The following is a 15,807-nucleotide window of genomic DNA, read 5'->3' on the forward strand; positions in this document are numbered from 1 at the left end:
AGTACAACTGCCTCCCTTAGAAGGGAATCTTGTGTAACTTCTCTCTTCTAACAGCTTTCCCCAGCACCCAAAGCAGAAGTGCCCACACAGCAGCGTTTGCAAGGCAGTGCACTGGGGCAGGTAGAAAATAGCCCAGGAAGGCAGGAGTGAAGAACTGCAGCCGTAAGGCACAGCACGAGTACAGAAGGGCAGAGCAAGAAACACAAGGCACTGCAGTTTATCTAGATACAGGTACTTTATTTACAAATATTTAGATTAATAGCATTGTTACATCAAATGAGGAGTACAGCAGTCCAAACAAATCCTTTCTGTGACAGAAACAATAAGGCCTACTGTAACTTTTTCTGGGAATACAGGTATTGCACCTCAACAAGCTGTAGTCATTAGAACATTTACTTCCACACTTCATGGCAGCAGCAGGTCCTGGTCCCTGGGCAAACCCCGCTGTGGTGCAACCTTGGTTTAAGCAGGACGCATCAGCTGTAGAGCTCAAACACCATCTACTAGAGAGTACTAGTTAAAAAAAACTAACCAGACAAAACAAAGGGACAGCGCACAAACAAGTTACCCAAATCCTATTGTCTGCACATTCCAGTTTTTTTTGGCTTTTATTTAACATTGACTGTACAATACTCTGGTACCACTGCTGACTTACATGTCCGAACAGTTTATAGTTTTAGTGTCTAGAAAAGGAATTTAAGACTACTTTGTATTTTCAACACTGCAGTAAGACTAGAAGTTGGACACCTGATGGTGGTTAAACACTTACCCTTTCCTTTTTGAAACTGCACTCAGCGTATTCTTACATGAAGCTACACGGGACATACAGTGCTGCACAGTGACACGTTCTAGTCCTGACAACACAGTAAATCCCACTCAGTTGTCGTGTACACGCGTGGGTTTTGCTGTCTCCCCTTTACACAAGTAGCACATTGCTACACAGGAGGGTGGCACTCTTCAAGAAGAAACCTGCCCCAGAAGCAGCCCTCAGCTGTAGTGTTAAAATACAACAGTAGCTACAACTCCCTAGAGAGCACAAGTTGTTCTGACTGTCCAGTTCGGTATCTGACCATTCAAAAGTTAAAGGTATAAAAGCATAAGATGTGCAAGAGAACCGGCCTTGGTACACAAAGCAAGGCAGGTCGTGAAGCCCAATAATGCGAAATGCTTACAGAAGAAAAAAGCAGGTTAGCACACTGCTGATTGCACAGAACAGGATTAATAACATGGCATAGATATACCACAGTGCAAAGATGAAGGACAGATTCCACTAGTGTTAATTTCGGCACTGGGGTTGGAGTTCCCCAGCACAATGTCCACTGTCAACACCAAGGCGTGAAGCTGCTGGTAGTGAACTGCAGTTACACCATGTCTGTACTGATGGGCAGCGTGGTCACATACAGGTCATACTGTACAACTGATATTTTCTTATATACTGTTCTAATGCCAGTAATCATTTTCTTCATTAAAATCATATACACAGGATGTATTTCACTGTTAGCTCAGTTCCTTCAAATTTTATACATATTTACGTTCTGTTAGCAAATGGATAAAAGTGGCAAAAAATGATGTAAAGCTATGAGCACAAGAGTGAATGTTTGCTTCCCTGTGCAAGGTGTGCACTCCTGCGCCACCCCCTGCCCCCAACATGCACACATGGGGAATTCTTCCAACAAAGCACATTGGTACGGAGCCCCTTTCTACCATCAGAAGTCATTTCACAGCAAAAAAAGAAAAACAAAACCAAAAACTTATCCTTTACTATGGACAGCTCTACACAGTTAAGAGGTGGGGAAGAAAGGCTGAAGAACCATAAAATTAAACCGTACGAGACAAAGCCCTGCAAAAGTGTAAAATCATGAGTCCAGCATCAGTGCTCAGTTTAAATTATGTATCTGTGACACTATCACAAGGACAATCAAGGAAAAAAAACTTCTAGATTCACCATGCAGGAGAGGTTTTATTACTCTACTTGCCTTTGATAACCTGATTACATCTAAAGTTGTTTAGCAGTTTAGTACTGAGTTAAACTTGTTTCAGTTTTAATTAAACCCAATAAGATGTACAGAAGACAGGGAAGCAATCAAAAGCACTGCTCCCAACAGACAGAGGTGAAAGGTCAGAAATGAAGCCATGAAAGAGGTCACTAGCAGCCACAGCCTTCTCTCTGGGGCTGGGGTTCGCTGGTTAGCCGCCCCCCCTGCGGAGCTGATGGTTTGTGCTGTACACCCGACTCTGCAGCATTCAGATCCAGGCTTCCATCTTGGATATTCTGGTAGATTTTCTTGGCAGCCTCCAGGAATGCATCCTCAACATTCTCTCCACTACAAGAAGAGCAGCAGGAGTTACTTAGGTTACACTTCAGCAAAGCAACACAGGCGGTACAGGCAGTTGGCTGGATGTCCTCACTGCTTCTGTCTCAAGCAACAGAACTCACAGTACTTAAAAGCAGACAGGCCGTGAGGTCTAACAGTAACTCAGTCTCTAGCAGTTAGAGCCATTAGGAGGAGCCCTGAACACCACTCTGTACCTGAACACTGAGTGTCAGCAATAAGCTGAGGCACGGAGCTGTACGTCCAGAACAGCTCTGAAAGGTCAAAAGACAGCGGAGCGTTTGTTAGTCCAAACCACTTTGTTAGGAAGCTCTGTTAGAACAGGTGCCAGCTGGAACATCCTGCATCATGGAGATCCGCTCCCTTGCATTCTGTCAGGCTCTCCAACCATCAGAGCCCACAAGAGCACCGCGTGGTGCCTCCTTTGTGAGATGGAGAGCTGGAAAGGCCTGAGGGAAGTCACGGCTTCTTGGACCCCCATTAGCCACACGCTCATCCATCTGAGGCTGAAACAAGCTCTAGCTAAAACAAACTGATTTTTTTTTGCTTGTAAAACAGCGCTACACTTGAACCTTGTGGCTGTATTCACCCATAACCAATATATTCTTTTTAAACATAACATCTGACACATTACTCTGGGAAGAAGTAACTTACGTTTTTGCACTTGCTTCAAGGAACAATAAACCTGTTTAGAAACAGAAATTTAACTGTCAGTCAATGCATAATATGCCTAACAGAGTCCCAAATAGTCACGTTATGGCATTCAGTTCTGTGCAAAAGGCTACTTTAGTACTCCACGATATTTTATGACAAAGCTGGGGCATCATCAGTACACAAGCTGACTTCCAAAGCTAAGCAGATGGAGTTACACTGAGGCACCACAGGAGTTTGCACATATAACAACATAACTTTGTAAGCTGTTCACTTTAATGTCACTATCACATAGGAAACAATGGCTCAAGAGGAAAAAGAAAAACACACCATTTTCTTCAGCAAATTGTTTGGCTTCTTCATATGTGACATCTCTCTGTGCTTCCAGATCTGCTTTATTTCCTATGAGGATTATCACCTAGGGCAGAAGAGAGAAAATTAGCCTGAGAAAAAGCTCATTAGCTTCATCACTACTACCCTCTTTACTACAAAAGATGAAAAATAAAAAGGAAACGTGAAATAGCATAACTGCAGAACTCATGTATGCTCAGGGCAGTGCTGCTCCAGCAGTACCCCTCTATGGTCAGAACAGCTGCTGCCTTCAACTCTTTCAGCCTTCTCATGAGATGAGGTCCTAGAAAGCAGCAGCCCTACTGCTCACTCCTGAAATTGGACATCTCGCGTTCGGTCGCCTGCTGACCCAACCAGAATCTTTATACAAGTCCTCTTTCACTGCAGCAGGGAGTCTTCCCAAAAGCTTGGTTCTAAAGCATTTCAGAGTCATTCACGAGAAGACTGAAGGACAACAGGTTTGTTGCTTAGCCAGAAAGATGCAGAACAGCCCTCCTTCCTACTCCTCCAAAAAGCAGGACAGCTTCTGCTCAGGATTCAGTTTATGCCCAATTCACCTCGTTACCACAAGGCACTGAGCAGTAGGAACAGAAGTTAAGCTCTTTTCAGAGGTTACCATAATTTTGGTCTCCAACAGTTGGAAAAAGGCCCCCAAGAAGTAAAGCACAGTAAGATGTCTGAAAGAAGCCATTGTTCTCCTGCACAGAAACCTGCATTTCTGCACCAACTGCAGTAAGGGAAGAGCTTCTGATCTGCTGGAGAGCGAGGGCATTGGGAACAAAGTAGCTGAGAAACAGAGGCAGCCCCTTCTAAAGAGCACTGCTATCACTGCAGACGCTTGGCCTAAGCCTTCCATCTCTTGCTTTCAAGCTCAATAGAGTCCAACTTACAGTATTTGGATTGGTGAGATTCCTTGCATCTGTCAGCCAGCTGCTTAAGTGATTATACGTACTTCTTCTGCAAAGAATCAAGCGAGTACAGGTTTTAGCCACAGTATTTTTTAACTAAGTGCCATCAGCATAGTTAGCATCCATTAAGCACATTCACACATCATACCTGTTCCTCTCCCAGTTCAAGAAATAGGAAGCAGCAGCATCTTGTTTGGACATATACCAAGACTTCAACAAACCCACTTTCAAAGCACAGAGCAACACAAACAAGGTGGAAGGACAGAGACCAACTCACTGGTGTCACTGTCTCCACAAGGACAATGTTCACGTTGTGTTATATAGAACAATTAAAGGATTTCCTGTCAGATACTGTTAGAGAGCTGGGTACAGCAGTACAGCTCTGTACAGAACCTTGGCAACAAACAGCACATCACATCATTTGCTTTGTAGTTAAGCAAACAGGTGATGCATTTATGTGTACAAAAGATAAGTGCACAAAGAACATCAAGAACAGCCATGGAAGATGCGGGAGGAGATACAGGAAGGCAGAAGTATTTCATGTTGCACATCTGATTAATTGTTCTCCCAGCAGCATCTTTAATTTTCATTTGCAAATGGAGAACAGAACAGCTTCTGCGCCATCTCCTTTCATCGGAGAAGTCTCACTTCTGAGCCTCTTCATGGGCTACTCCTCCAATCCTCTCACATACATCAAACACACTTGCACAGCCCATTGCAATAGAAGCAATATTCTGTTCTGTGCCTACTCACAATATTTTCACTAGGTAAGCAGCAGCATTCACTGCCTCCCTCATCACTAGCAAGTGAGCAGCTCGTGTACTGCAGGCAAGTTCTAAGAGTAAAGCCAATTTTCCAGCCAACTTCAACACAGGCAGCCAAGACCTGGAATTGCAGCATCCTTTGGTTTGTCACCAGTGGCATTTTCCAGAAGCACTCAGTTCCCTACGTTTCATTTTCAGCTCTTAAGCACTTCAAGTGTTCAGGAAAAGAAGGGTGGTAACCTTCACACAGCGTGACATCGAGTCTTCTGGTGAAGGCAAGGGGACAGAGCAGCACAGAAAGGGCTGCAGACCCAAAGAGCTTCAGAGAACACAGTGACGACAGCCAGCCAGCAGCACCTTACCTGGTAATGTCATAGACCATGAGAGCTCCTGCTGCTCCTCTGTAATAGCTTCGTGTGACAGCCCTGAATCTCTCTTGTCCTGCTGTATCCCAGATCTGTAGTTTAATTTTTTGGCCGCTAACTTCAATTATTCTTGTGCCAAATTCAACACCGATTGTGTGGGGACAGTCCGCCATAACTGTCATGAAAAATAAGAGGGGAGATCAGATCTCTGCAGTGCTGTGTCCCTGCCACAGAGATCTCACTACCATCGCCTTCCTGACATCTTGAGCACATCTTCCTTCTAAGGCCTTTTTACAGCTACAGTAACTGAACTGTGTCACTTAATGAATTACCTCCTGAACTGCTGCTTGAAGAATAAAAGGATTCTTCATCTTCCCCAGGGCATTTATAACTGACTCCGTGCATATCAGAAAGTGTTCAGTCAGCTGATCTCAGCCCTGCCCTCGCAGAAATTAACTATTTTAACACAGTAGGATAAAGAAACTTTAAGGAATTACCAAGACGGGGTTAAAAGCCTGAAACAGTTGAGAAACGAATATTCAAGTGGGTTCAGACTGAGCAAAGTCTGTGACCATCCATGAAAAGTCAATTTCATGAACAGTTTTCATACAGCAAATCAAACACTAAAAGGCTTCTGATTATTACAATAAATCCATCTTAAGGTGCTCATCTTTACGAGCAGTGAAGAAAATAGAGAAAGGTTGAATGCCACCTTTATTCAAGAGTCCCATAGCAGAGACGTTTGATAAATCAGCTTGTCTGACTGCAGCCCTTCTGCTCAGCACACCATAAGAACAAGTCACTGCCTGTTCATAAATGGAACCGTGTGCAAAGTAGCACTGAAACAAGTGAGTTATCTGGGGTTTGGATTCAAAGCAGCAGTTAAAAATTCACGTCCTACACAAAACAGGAACATTCAGTCTGCAGCGTGCACACAGCTATTGCACGCCCAGGAGTGCAAGATAAAGACCAACTTTGTAGCAACAAGTAACTACAGACGTGTCCATTGAGCACCAGCTACATGGGAAGTCACAGGAGTTCATAGCAGCCACTGCAAACTCCAGACAATGCAGATTAGTAGGAAGAGCTGAAGCTAATTCTTAATTAGCTAGGATAGCATACATGAAGGAATATTACAGTTGAGACGGAATGCTGAAAGCCTTGAACACCATCACGCGGGAGCAGTCCTAGTGCCATGAGTCACAGCAGCTACAGAGAATGGCAATGCTTAAATCTGCAGCCTATGAACAGTGAATCCCCCACCCCTTTAAAGTACTTAATTTTTAAAACTCCAGCTGTGTTTAAGCCATACCAATATTAAATACATGCAAACTTTAGACAATGTATCTCACTATTTCATACCACAGTTCCCTGGAAAAGCTGTAGAAATGCATACATTCTTCCCACTCTCAGACAGAACTGACATCATTCCTGCTATTACTACATCGGCATTTTGCGTCTGTAATTGCAAATGTCAAAAGAAAAGCCTGACCAAGCACAGTACAAACCTACCCACGTTAAGATATACATCAAGCTCACCTATGACAGAAGCAGAAAGGCAGGAAAGAGAGATGAAGTGCACCAGTTTCAATGAACATTGTGTTGAAATACTCACATTTCTTTTCCGTGAATTGGTGAAGCAAACAGGACTTTCCTACACCCATGTCCCCTGTTACAGAAAGAGCAGTTAAGGCAGACACCAAATCCTCACAACAAGCACATTCTGTCATCCCACACCACGCAGGGTCAGGCGCCGTTCCCTTCTCAGGTCTAACATGCAACTTCCTGCACCTGGCTGCGGCCTTCAAGATTTACCAGCATTACAGCCACGCTGTAATTTGGGTTACAGGTACAGAGCTGCAAGCAAGGGCGGAGCAGAAATACACAAATGATGATAACTGCATTACTGACTTCACGTTTGTGTTTCACAAGGTCAAAATAAGCTGACCTGCAAGAAACTGAAGCACACCACACTGAGCGCTCGCCCCCTGCTGCATTACTTGCCATTTTGAGTCCGTCTGAAACACGGAGCAGCAACCAGCCTCATCCCCAGCCCTCCTGGCAGCCGTCACAGCAGCACACAAAGCATTTGCTTTCATCTCTACCAGCTGCCAAAGCTTTAGGGCAAACATGGTGATCTATGAGGGACTGAAGTGGGATGAGGAACTGCTCAGAGCTAATGCTATTCCATAAGAACCCTGCAGAAATCACAGCAGTTTGGAGGCACGCTGCTACGCAGACATTGGCAGTACTTACCAATAATGATGTACTTAAAGATGTAGGAGTAGTTGTAAGGTGCAGTTGCCATTGTGGCACTGAAATACAAACAAAAAGAAAGCAGAACATATCAGAACTGCTGCTTATTTGAACTGAACCCATTTCAGCCATCTGAGCCCCACACAAGCCAAGAAAAAATGAACTTCTCTCCTCCTCTCCCTTCCCCAACCATCTTCTCATTCACAGTTGAAGTGTTTTTTGCACTTCCCAGCATTCAGCAGAACTCCCAGCCCATTTGCTCTGAACTCCCATCAGCAAGAATCTGAGCAGAAAAACGTTGTTAGTACTGACACCCATTCAGCGTCATCAAGAAAACTTAAGCTATCAAGGGCTCCAGCAGGTTCTTGGTTTAAATGGTCACCGAGCAGACCAGCACTCAGTAGCCCCATAGCTGATGGGAGCTGAAAATAAGAAAGTTATCTGAAGTTTAATAAAACCAGTGGTTTGGAATGATGATCACACACTTTGGGGACTTGCAACAGAAACACAAAAAGCAGCAGTTTGCACTTAACAGTTCAAATGACTTGATACAGCACAGGAACGCTGCAGCAGCATTAAGTGCAGCCTGGACTTCTGCACATCCACATCAGTGGAGGAGCCCAAGTCAGAGAGGAGGCGCTCAGCAGATCAGTCATCACACCCGTGCCTCTGCCAGCAGAGCAGAATCACCCCAAAGCTTAGCAACCCTTTGGTTTCTTTGTTTCAAACAGCACAGCTCACTGATCTTGTAAGATTTACTCGCTTACCTTTGCTCTACAAAGGATTTAAGTGATAGTGTTAGAATTTGTTTGGGATAAATACTTTCAACATTGCAGTTTTCCTACATGTAGGAGGAATTAAAAGTGGCCTCAGCTGTGTAAACTACTTATCACTACCATACCACATAAGCAGGATTACAAGTCTACACTGCTCAGATTTATTATTTTTGTCATCCAGGAGCAAAATGACTGCTTTTGTCCCAGACTTTAATTTAACCAAGATGTAAGTGCCCTCATTTAAGCAAATAGGAAGTTTCTATTAGGAATTCAGCATTTCCTTTCCTGCTCCTGCGTGGCAGATAGCCAGCCATGAGCAACACAGCACTCTTAATAGACAACATGGCCTCAGCCTAGGAAGGTAACTCCATGCAGCCACATGTCATCCGCATGACAAACCACAGCAGCAAAGAAATGAAAACAAGGAAACTTATGAGCCTGAACCTTTTTGAAAAGCAAATGTTTCCTCAGCCAACATTAATGCATAGCTGTGAATTGTTGTCTTAAGGTGACTGACTACAAACCTCACTCCCAGGACACAAGCTGACAGCCACCGCTTCACACAGCAGAGCTTTAAAGCAAACACTCATATCTAGACCTTGGAGGAGAACAGTTCCAAGGGGAAGGTGAGAAACATTTACCACGGGCCAGCTGTGGATCTGCACCTTTCCATCATGCTTTCCTCCAGATACAGGAGTTCCTTCTAGCCCAAGCAGTAAGCAAAGTACCTCCATTAAGTCCTATACAGATACACACAGTGTTTCATCAATCCAACTTTAATGCAATATAGTAAACAAAGCTTTTTTTTTTTTTTTTTTTTTTTTTCATTCTTGCCCATGTTGGCAAAAAACAAGATTCCAGACTAGGTGCTGCGTGGTTCCAAGAACTGTCCTTTCCATAAGGTGATTTACATCAAGTTCTTCCACAGCTGCAGAGGAAATGGCACACGGCTGCCCCACACCGCCGTCACCCCAGGCCCCACTCTGGCACAGCTGCTCACTGCTTTCCAGCACTGCAGCACAGCTCACGCTCCTGGTTTCAGATGTGCCGCCCCAACCTGCTATCCAACAAGCCAACAACTTCAGCCCATGTTTCCTACAAGTGATCAGCTCCACAGCTACAGTGCCAGCTCCAGTACACCCGCTGGTTGTTTCCAAAACTGGCAAAGACAGACAAATAACTACATTTGAGATTTGAATGCACAGGACTTACTGCAGAAGTATACTTCAGAACATCCAAACACATCTTCCCGTCCCTCCTCTCCACCAGCCCCAGTTACACCTCCTGACCCAATGCACTACTTCTACCATTCATGCTGCAGTTCATCTGATGGCAGACAAGGCTAAAGCAGAGTATTATGAGGTATAGAAGAGAATTAAAAAGAACCTGAATAGGCCAACTTATATTTACAAATCCTTTGGGAAGAAAGCAGAAATGCAACATACCCCCCCCTTCCTCCCTCCCCCCCCCCCCCCCCCCCCAAAAAAAAAACCACACATCCTACATCCACAACATGAAGCTGAAGAGGCAGCACCAATACACAGCCTGCACAGCAGCCCCGCGCTCTGTTAAGGGCATCTGTCAGCCCACATGGGTTTTCTGAAGGGAAAAGGGAGCCACCCACACAGCTGTGAGATCTGTCCTGAGGAAACCCCGCTGCCCATCTCTCTTCTCCCAACACTAAGGACTAAGGACTGCTACAAGCACTCAGAAATACTCGATGTTAGTGCTTCTGAACACCTCACCTTCCAGTACTGAAGTACACAAGGAAGAGGTTGCACTGCCTAAGCTCTGAAGGAGCACTGCTGGAAGGTGAGGAAGCCTTTTTATTAAAAGCACAGACAGACTGGGAGCCCAGTGCAGGCTGTGTCATAAAATCTGGAAAGTCTTTACTGCTAAATATACAGCTCTGTCTTCTTGACACCATTTTTACTTGCTGAGCTATGCTAACTCTCATTGCACTCCTTACTTAAAGAGGTCTGCAACTGCACTATTCCGATATGAAAGAAACTGTCACTGCTTTGTAACATATGCATCAAAATCAGTTCCCACTTCAAAGCAAGAGTTAGAAAACCACATCCTGCACTTGGTAACAAAGTCTGTTAAGAAATGGGTTGGAAGAGCTAACTACTTCAAGCCATGTCTCACTGTCACAACACCACCCTCGCTCTCAGTGCGATAGCACAGAGCTCACTGTGCAGCCAGAGCCAGCGAACCCCTTCCCCAGCTCAAAGAAAGAGGATGTTGGTAAAAATGCTGAGAAATGCACTGATCTGATGAGCCCAGACCTCTCAAGCCTGACACAGCTGCTGGAGAGGTTCTGACAGCGTATGGCAGATGTTTATTGAAAGCTCAAGGAGACACAGAGTCCAGCTTTAAGCAGTTCCTTGAGTTAAGCAGATACAGAAAGAAAAGCAATGCATCAGTGCAAAGCCTGTTCCAAGGGTCTGCTACAGACAATTCTGAAACATCCCAAATTACATCTTGGCATTACATTGACATCTCAGCTTTTTGTTTTACCCTAATATAGATAAATCACACAGCCAAAATGAACACTTTAAAGGAGATGATGTCCTTACTGTCTGTAACTCTAGGATTAAACTATTAACAGCATATTAACCTCCTTAGCAGAACAGAACCTTGCTAGTAATGACATTCCCAACTTTTCACAACTTCGTACCATTCCTTCATTTCACTAAATGGACAGACAGAACAACCCCTGCTGTAAGACAACCAAGCTCTAAAAATAAAGCTGGATCAGAAATGCTCTGCAACGTACAGGAAGACAAAAATCATGACAACACAGAAGACACTGAGAATTCAGCCTTCAGAAACCTCCAAGCTCAGCATTCACTACAGACAAAGGCAGGAAGTCCAGACAGAACTCAGTAACCACAAAAATACCAGCTCCGCTACTGCAGAGGTTCACGTGCTGTCAATAGAAAATGGTGTTTTACACCTCTTCACAGCCCTCTGCTCCCTCTCCCAACATAGGGGTTCAGTTTTCCTCCTTGGTGAGCCAGAGTGGTGGCAGAAGGAACTGCAGGACTGAAGAAGTCACATCCAAGCCTGCATAACTTACCTTCAGCCACAGCTGCATTATACAACAAGCCAAAGTTAACCAGCCATACATTTACTGGTAACAGAAAGCAGAAGTAGTTCTGTTTGGGAGCGTGGTCTGCCTGCCATCTTTCTTCCAGGAAAATCTGCCAGCTCAGAACAACTCCAGCTCCCTTTGCCGAGGTAATGCTTCCCCAGAGCTTAGAGCATTATTTCAGGATGGCAGTTAGCCAGAGGATCATGCTTCACTGTACACAGATCTTTGCTAGCTTCAAAACCTGTACAATTAATTTCTGTGTCACAATTAGGATGGGAATTTTTACCACATGTTTCACTGTCATCCATTTTCCATACATCGTCTCCACTTCCGTATTACAAGAGAAGGCAACCTTAACAAGATATTGGTGACATTGCCATTTCTTCCTCTACACAAGAGGCACCGTGCCACTATTTTCACATCTCTCCAATGCCCTGTTTCAAACACCAGCCTCTACCTGTATAAACTGAGATAAGGCAGTTTGCTCTTATTACAAGTTTTATAGCAGTGCACCTAGAACTGTTCATATCATATGCCCCAGCAGCTCCTCCTAGCCCAGCTCAGGGATGCAGCCCATTAGGCATCCTATGGGCGTTGTTTGCACAGAGAATCTGCACAGCTTTATGCTAAGTAAGAAAGTGCATGTTATTAGGAGGGACTGGAACCTGTCATCACTGCATGTGCTGAATACCATTACCTGGTCAGCCCACACAGAGATGATACCTCTTAAAAAACACACCACTGCAGCCAGACAGCCACTTCAGTTAGTCTGGAGCCAGAGATGTGTGTATTTTATCTAGCCAGCCAGGTGGTCTGGGGTATTCCTCAGAGATGTACTTCAGCAGAGAAACCTCAGAGGTCAAGCTCAGTCCTACCTCTACAGAAGGGAATACCACCACATCACTTTCAGAAACTGCAACTCTGTAAGAGCTATTAGTACTTTCACTTGTGGGGGGAAAAAAAGATTAGTTACAAGTGGAATTGTATGCAATCAGTAATTATTATTTAGAATAAGTTCTAAATCCTCACATAAAATGAATGGGTTGCTACGCTCTTTCCCATCACATAACCTTCCTTCTCTGCATACTTTCTTAAGCATCAATTTGCACTGAACACCAAAAAGAGAACAATAGGGGAGGGAGGACAGGAAGGAGAGAAATCCAGGGAGATAATTGTTTCAACTGATATTATTCCTCTGATGAAGACTTTTGTCAAACACACAAAGCAGGGCAGTGTAACTCAGATCCTCCTTTAGTGGGCTGCTGGAAGCACAGTCTGTAATTGCAGCACTTGTGGTCTTCTGTAAAGTCATATGACACTGGATGGCAGTAACAGTTTTATCATCAATTAATACACTCAAGGTAAACTCCCATCAGTCAGCTGTCTATAGCAAGCTACAGGTACCACTAAATTCCACTGATGTTGTATTATCTTCATGTTGTATTATCTTCATGCACCAAGGACATTCAGATGTTCCTAAATGTATGAACATCTCAGCCCTCATAAACAGAATGGCCTAACAGCCACCATCGATCCCCCTCAGTTATTATTTTTGGTATGTTTGTCTGTAAAAAGCCCTATGTATAAGACTGATCCCAGAGGAGTGCCCTTAGCAACCTGCTAGCAGCTTGTGCTTTCATAACATCATTTCTTGCTGCCCAGTTCCTTACTCATTCCTCAGTTCTTCTGGACTCATCCTCTCCAGTGCTCCTGATTGGGCTTCGCTAAAGCATCTGATAAAGCACAAGACACTAGATCTGGCTGAAGTGGTCTTCAATCAGAGCTACCAGGCAAGCCTTTCATGATCAGCTTTTGAAGATCATTCTGCAGCTCCTCATTTCCCACATTCTCTCTAGAAATGCACTAGAATTCCCAGCTATTCTCTCTAGAAATGCACAAGGCCAGCAAGCTGCTGGGCTGAGACTGGTGAGCTTGCAGCTGAGCAGGACCTTCTTTCAGCTGCTTTTGAAGGAACACATTTGTTCTGTTGTTTCACATGTGTTTAATGATCACATTAAATACACTTACTAGGCCTCAGTCCGAGTCAGGATTCTGGAAGAACCCACAATCCAAGCACTCTTGATTTAAAATAAAGGGAACGTATCACGCCACCACCACTTTCTGATTTGCCTCAACAGCTGTCCAGCTGCACACACTGTGGTGGTGAAACCCTTCAACAAGTTCACTCCACCAAGCTCTGCCATCTTGTTTCCTAAGCTTCCTGCATTTAGGTGCAGACCTCACTTCTGTATGCACACAGCTTTGCTTACCCCTTTCTCCTCTTTCTATAAGAGACTCCCACCTGCACCACACACCTACATTGGAGGCAGCGGAGCGAAGTTCCGGAGATCTCAGATGAGCTTAGGGTCAGTATATACAAAAACCAGAAGATACTGTCAGCATCATATATCAGAGCAACATGCAACTGTTGAGAGTCATTACCTTGGGGAGGAGGGGGGAAACAGCCTCAGAAAAACACTGAGGTCCACCTCCTTTGTTCCACAAACATACAGCAAAGAGAAACAATCGTGAGTTCCATTTGATGCACATGAGCGAGCAAGCAGCTTCAGAAGTTCAATTTACATTCTGAATCCCAGCACCGCCTGTATAACAGGTTTGTTTTCAAACTGCTGTCCTTCAAAATACCTACTTTTTTTTTTTTTTTTTTTTTTTTTTTACAATTCTTAAAAGAGAAAAAAAAAAAAAAAAAAAGCTTCTTCCTCTTCTTCCTTCAACTCAGATTTATGACTTCTTCAAATCCCTACAGGAAACTACTAAATTCCTTGTTAAGTCATCTTAGGCTACATGATAATTATTTTCTAAGCCCCTCAGGACTGGGATTTCCTTCCCATTCGCAAGCAATGCCCAAGCACAGGCAGCCCCCAGCCGTAACCACGACAGAAAGATCCCAAGGCACACATCCCACACCACAACTCAGAGTAACCACGAGCGCTACATTTCTGACATTCGAGGTTCAAAGTGATTTAGGATCTGGGCAATCTCAGCCTCCTGCACAGATGCGTCCTTCCTTCTACACCTGCAACCACAGCAACACAGCACTCAAAAGAGTTCTCATCAAGGAGCTCCTGAGCAACGCAGCCACGAGAAACCCCAACACAGACACATTTTTCTTGGCGTTACCGCAAGGACAAAGCAGCATAATTTCAATTCCAGTCAAAGCTATGTAATGCAAATAGGTGAAAGCAAGTAACCGCCGCTTTGGCAGCAGCAGCTTTGACAAAAGGAAGCCGAGCACAGAACGCTTCCACCGCCTCCTCAAATAGGAAGCGGCATAGATTCACTCCACCCGCACCCCGAAAGTTGTTTTTCTACCAAAGTTCACGACAACAGCGCGGGCCGGGATGAGAACAAGTAGAGATAACACCGCAAACCAGCCCCATTGTGTAACAGCACACGGCAGCACACTGCAGCAGTCCCCGAACCCGCACACACCCTCGCACACCGACGTGCTCCAGCGATGGCGGTGCACAGGAGGGAGGCGGCCGGCAGCGCACAGCGGCCCAGCCCCTCTCCCGGCTGCGGCCCGCCCGCCTCACCGCCCCGCGGCCCTCCGCCCCGCGCCGCCCGGCCGAACGGCGGCCCGCAGCGCCCTGATCGGCGGCGCCCCGAGCAGCGCCGCCCGGGTAGAACCGCAGGGGGAGGACGCGGAGCCGGGCAGGGCCGCGCTGCCGCCCAGCAGTACCGCGGGGCCCGGTGCTCCGCGCCGCCCGTCCCCGGCTCCTCCTTACCTGGGCTCGGGAAACGCGTCGCCGTGCGGCGTGGCTCTGCAGCCCGGTCGCCCTGTGGGCACTGGAGCGCTCTGCTCGCGCTGGGCAGCGGCCGGGCCGGGTCCCCACCTCGCTCCGGCGCTCCCTCAGGCTGTGCTCCGCTGGCTCCACTGCGCCCCCATCACCCCCCTTATCCAAGATGGCGGCGCCCCTCGCACGGGGTTTCCCCTCCCACTCTCGACGGGCTGCGGGGCTGCACAAAGGTGGGCGCGAGAGGCCGCCACGGAGCCAATCGCGGGAAAAGCCCCGCCTCCCGCCGGCGTCGCGGGGCGGGAAGGGAAGGGCGCGAGGCGGCCGCGCGCACGCACGCAGGTCTCGCCCTGCGCCTGGCGCGCGCCGAGGGGTGGGCGGGAACGCGGTGGGCGGGGCGGGGCAGCCGCGTCTCCTCAGGCGGTGTTATCGCCTCCTCAGGTGGGCGCGGAGCGCGAGTGCTCTGGATTCTGAGCAATAGGGGAAAAACACGCCGGGTACGGAACGCTGAGCGTGAGATCTGAGCCCACGAGGCTGTGGCGACAGGG

At 46.2% G+C, this 15,807-nt stretch overlaps 1 protein-coding gene across 1 annotated transcript; it reads right to left on the reverse strand.

Moving 5' to 3' along the window:
* Positions 1-216: 216 nt before the first annotated feature.
* Positions 217-15,438, reverse strand: RAB14 (RAB14, member RAS oncogene family). The gene is made up of 8 exons (XM_052669626.1): positions 15,251-15,438; positions 7,629-7,687; positions 6,988-7,041; positions 5,370-5,547; positions 4,226-4,292; positions 3,315-3,402; positions 2,988-3,018; positions 217-2,324 (listed from the first exon to the last, which is right to left on the reverse strand). Exons 2-8 carry the CDS (start codon positions 7,678-7,680, stop codon positions 2,147-2,149), a joined length of 648 nt encoding a protein of 215 aa, XP_052525586.1. The 5' UTR covers positions 7,681-7,687; positions 15,251-15,438; the 3' UTR covers positions 217-2,146.
* Between the last annotated feature and the right edge of the window lie 369 nt (positions 15,439-15,807).

The sequence above is a fragment of the Tympanuchus pallidicinctus genome, unplaced genomic scaffold (assembly GCF_026119805.1).
Source record: "Tympanuchus pallidicinctus isolate F22 unplaced genomic scaffold, pur_lepc_1.0 scaffold8, whole genome shotgun sequence".
NCBI lineage: Eukaryota > Metazoa > Chordata > Aves > Galliformes > Phasianidae > Tympanuchus > Tympanuchus pallidicinctus.

Bases quoted from the DNA above. Each gene is read 5' to 3' on its own strand.
- RAB14 (XM_052669626.1), bottom strand. From the start codon at position 7,680: ATGGCAACTGCACCTTACAACTACTCCTACATCTTTAAGTACATCATT. The intron at 5,548-6,987 runs GTGAGTATTTCA...TTTTCATGACAG, and splicing joins CCAATTCACGGAAAAGAAAT to TTATGGCGGACTGTCCCCAC. The intron at 3,403-4,225 runs GTAAGTTGGACT...CTTCTGCCCTAG, and splicing joins ATCTCACCAATCCAAATACT to GTGATAATCCTCATAGGAAA.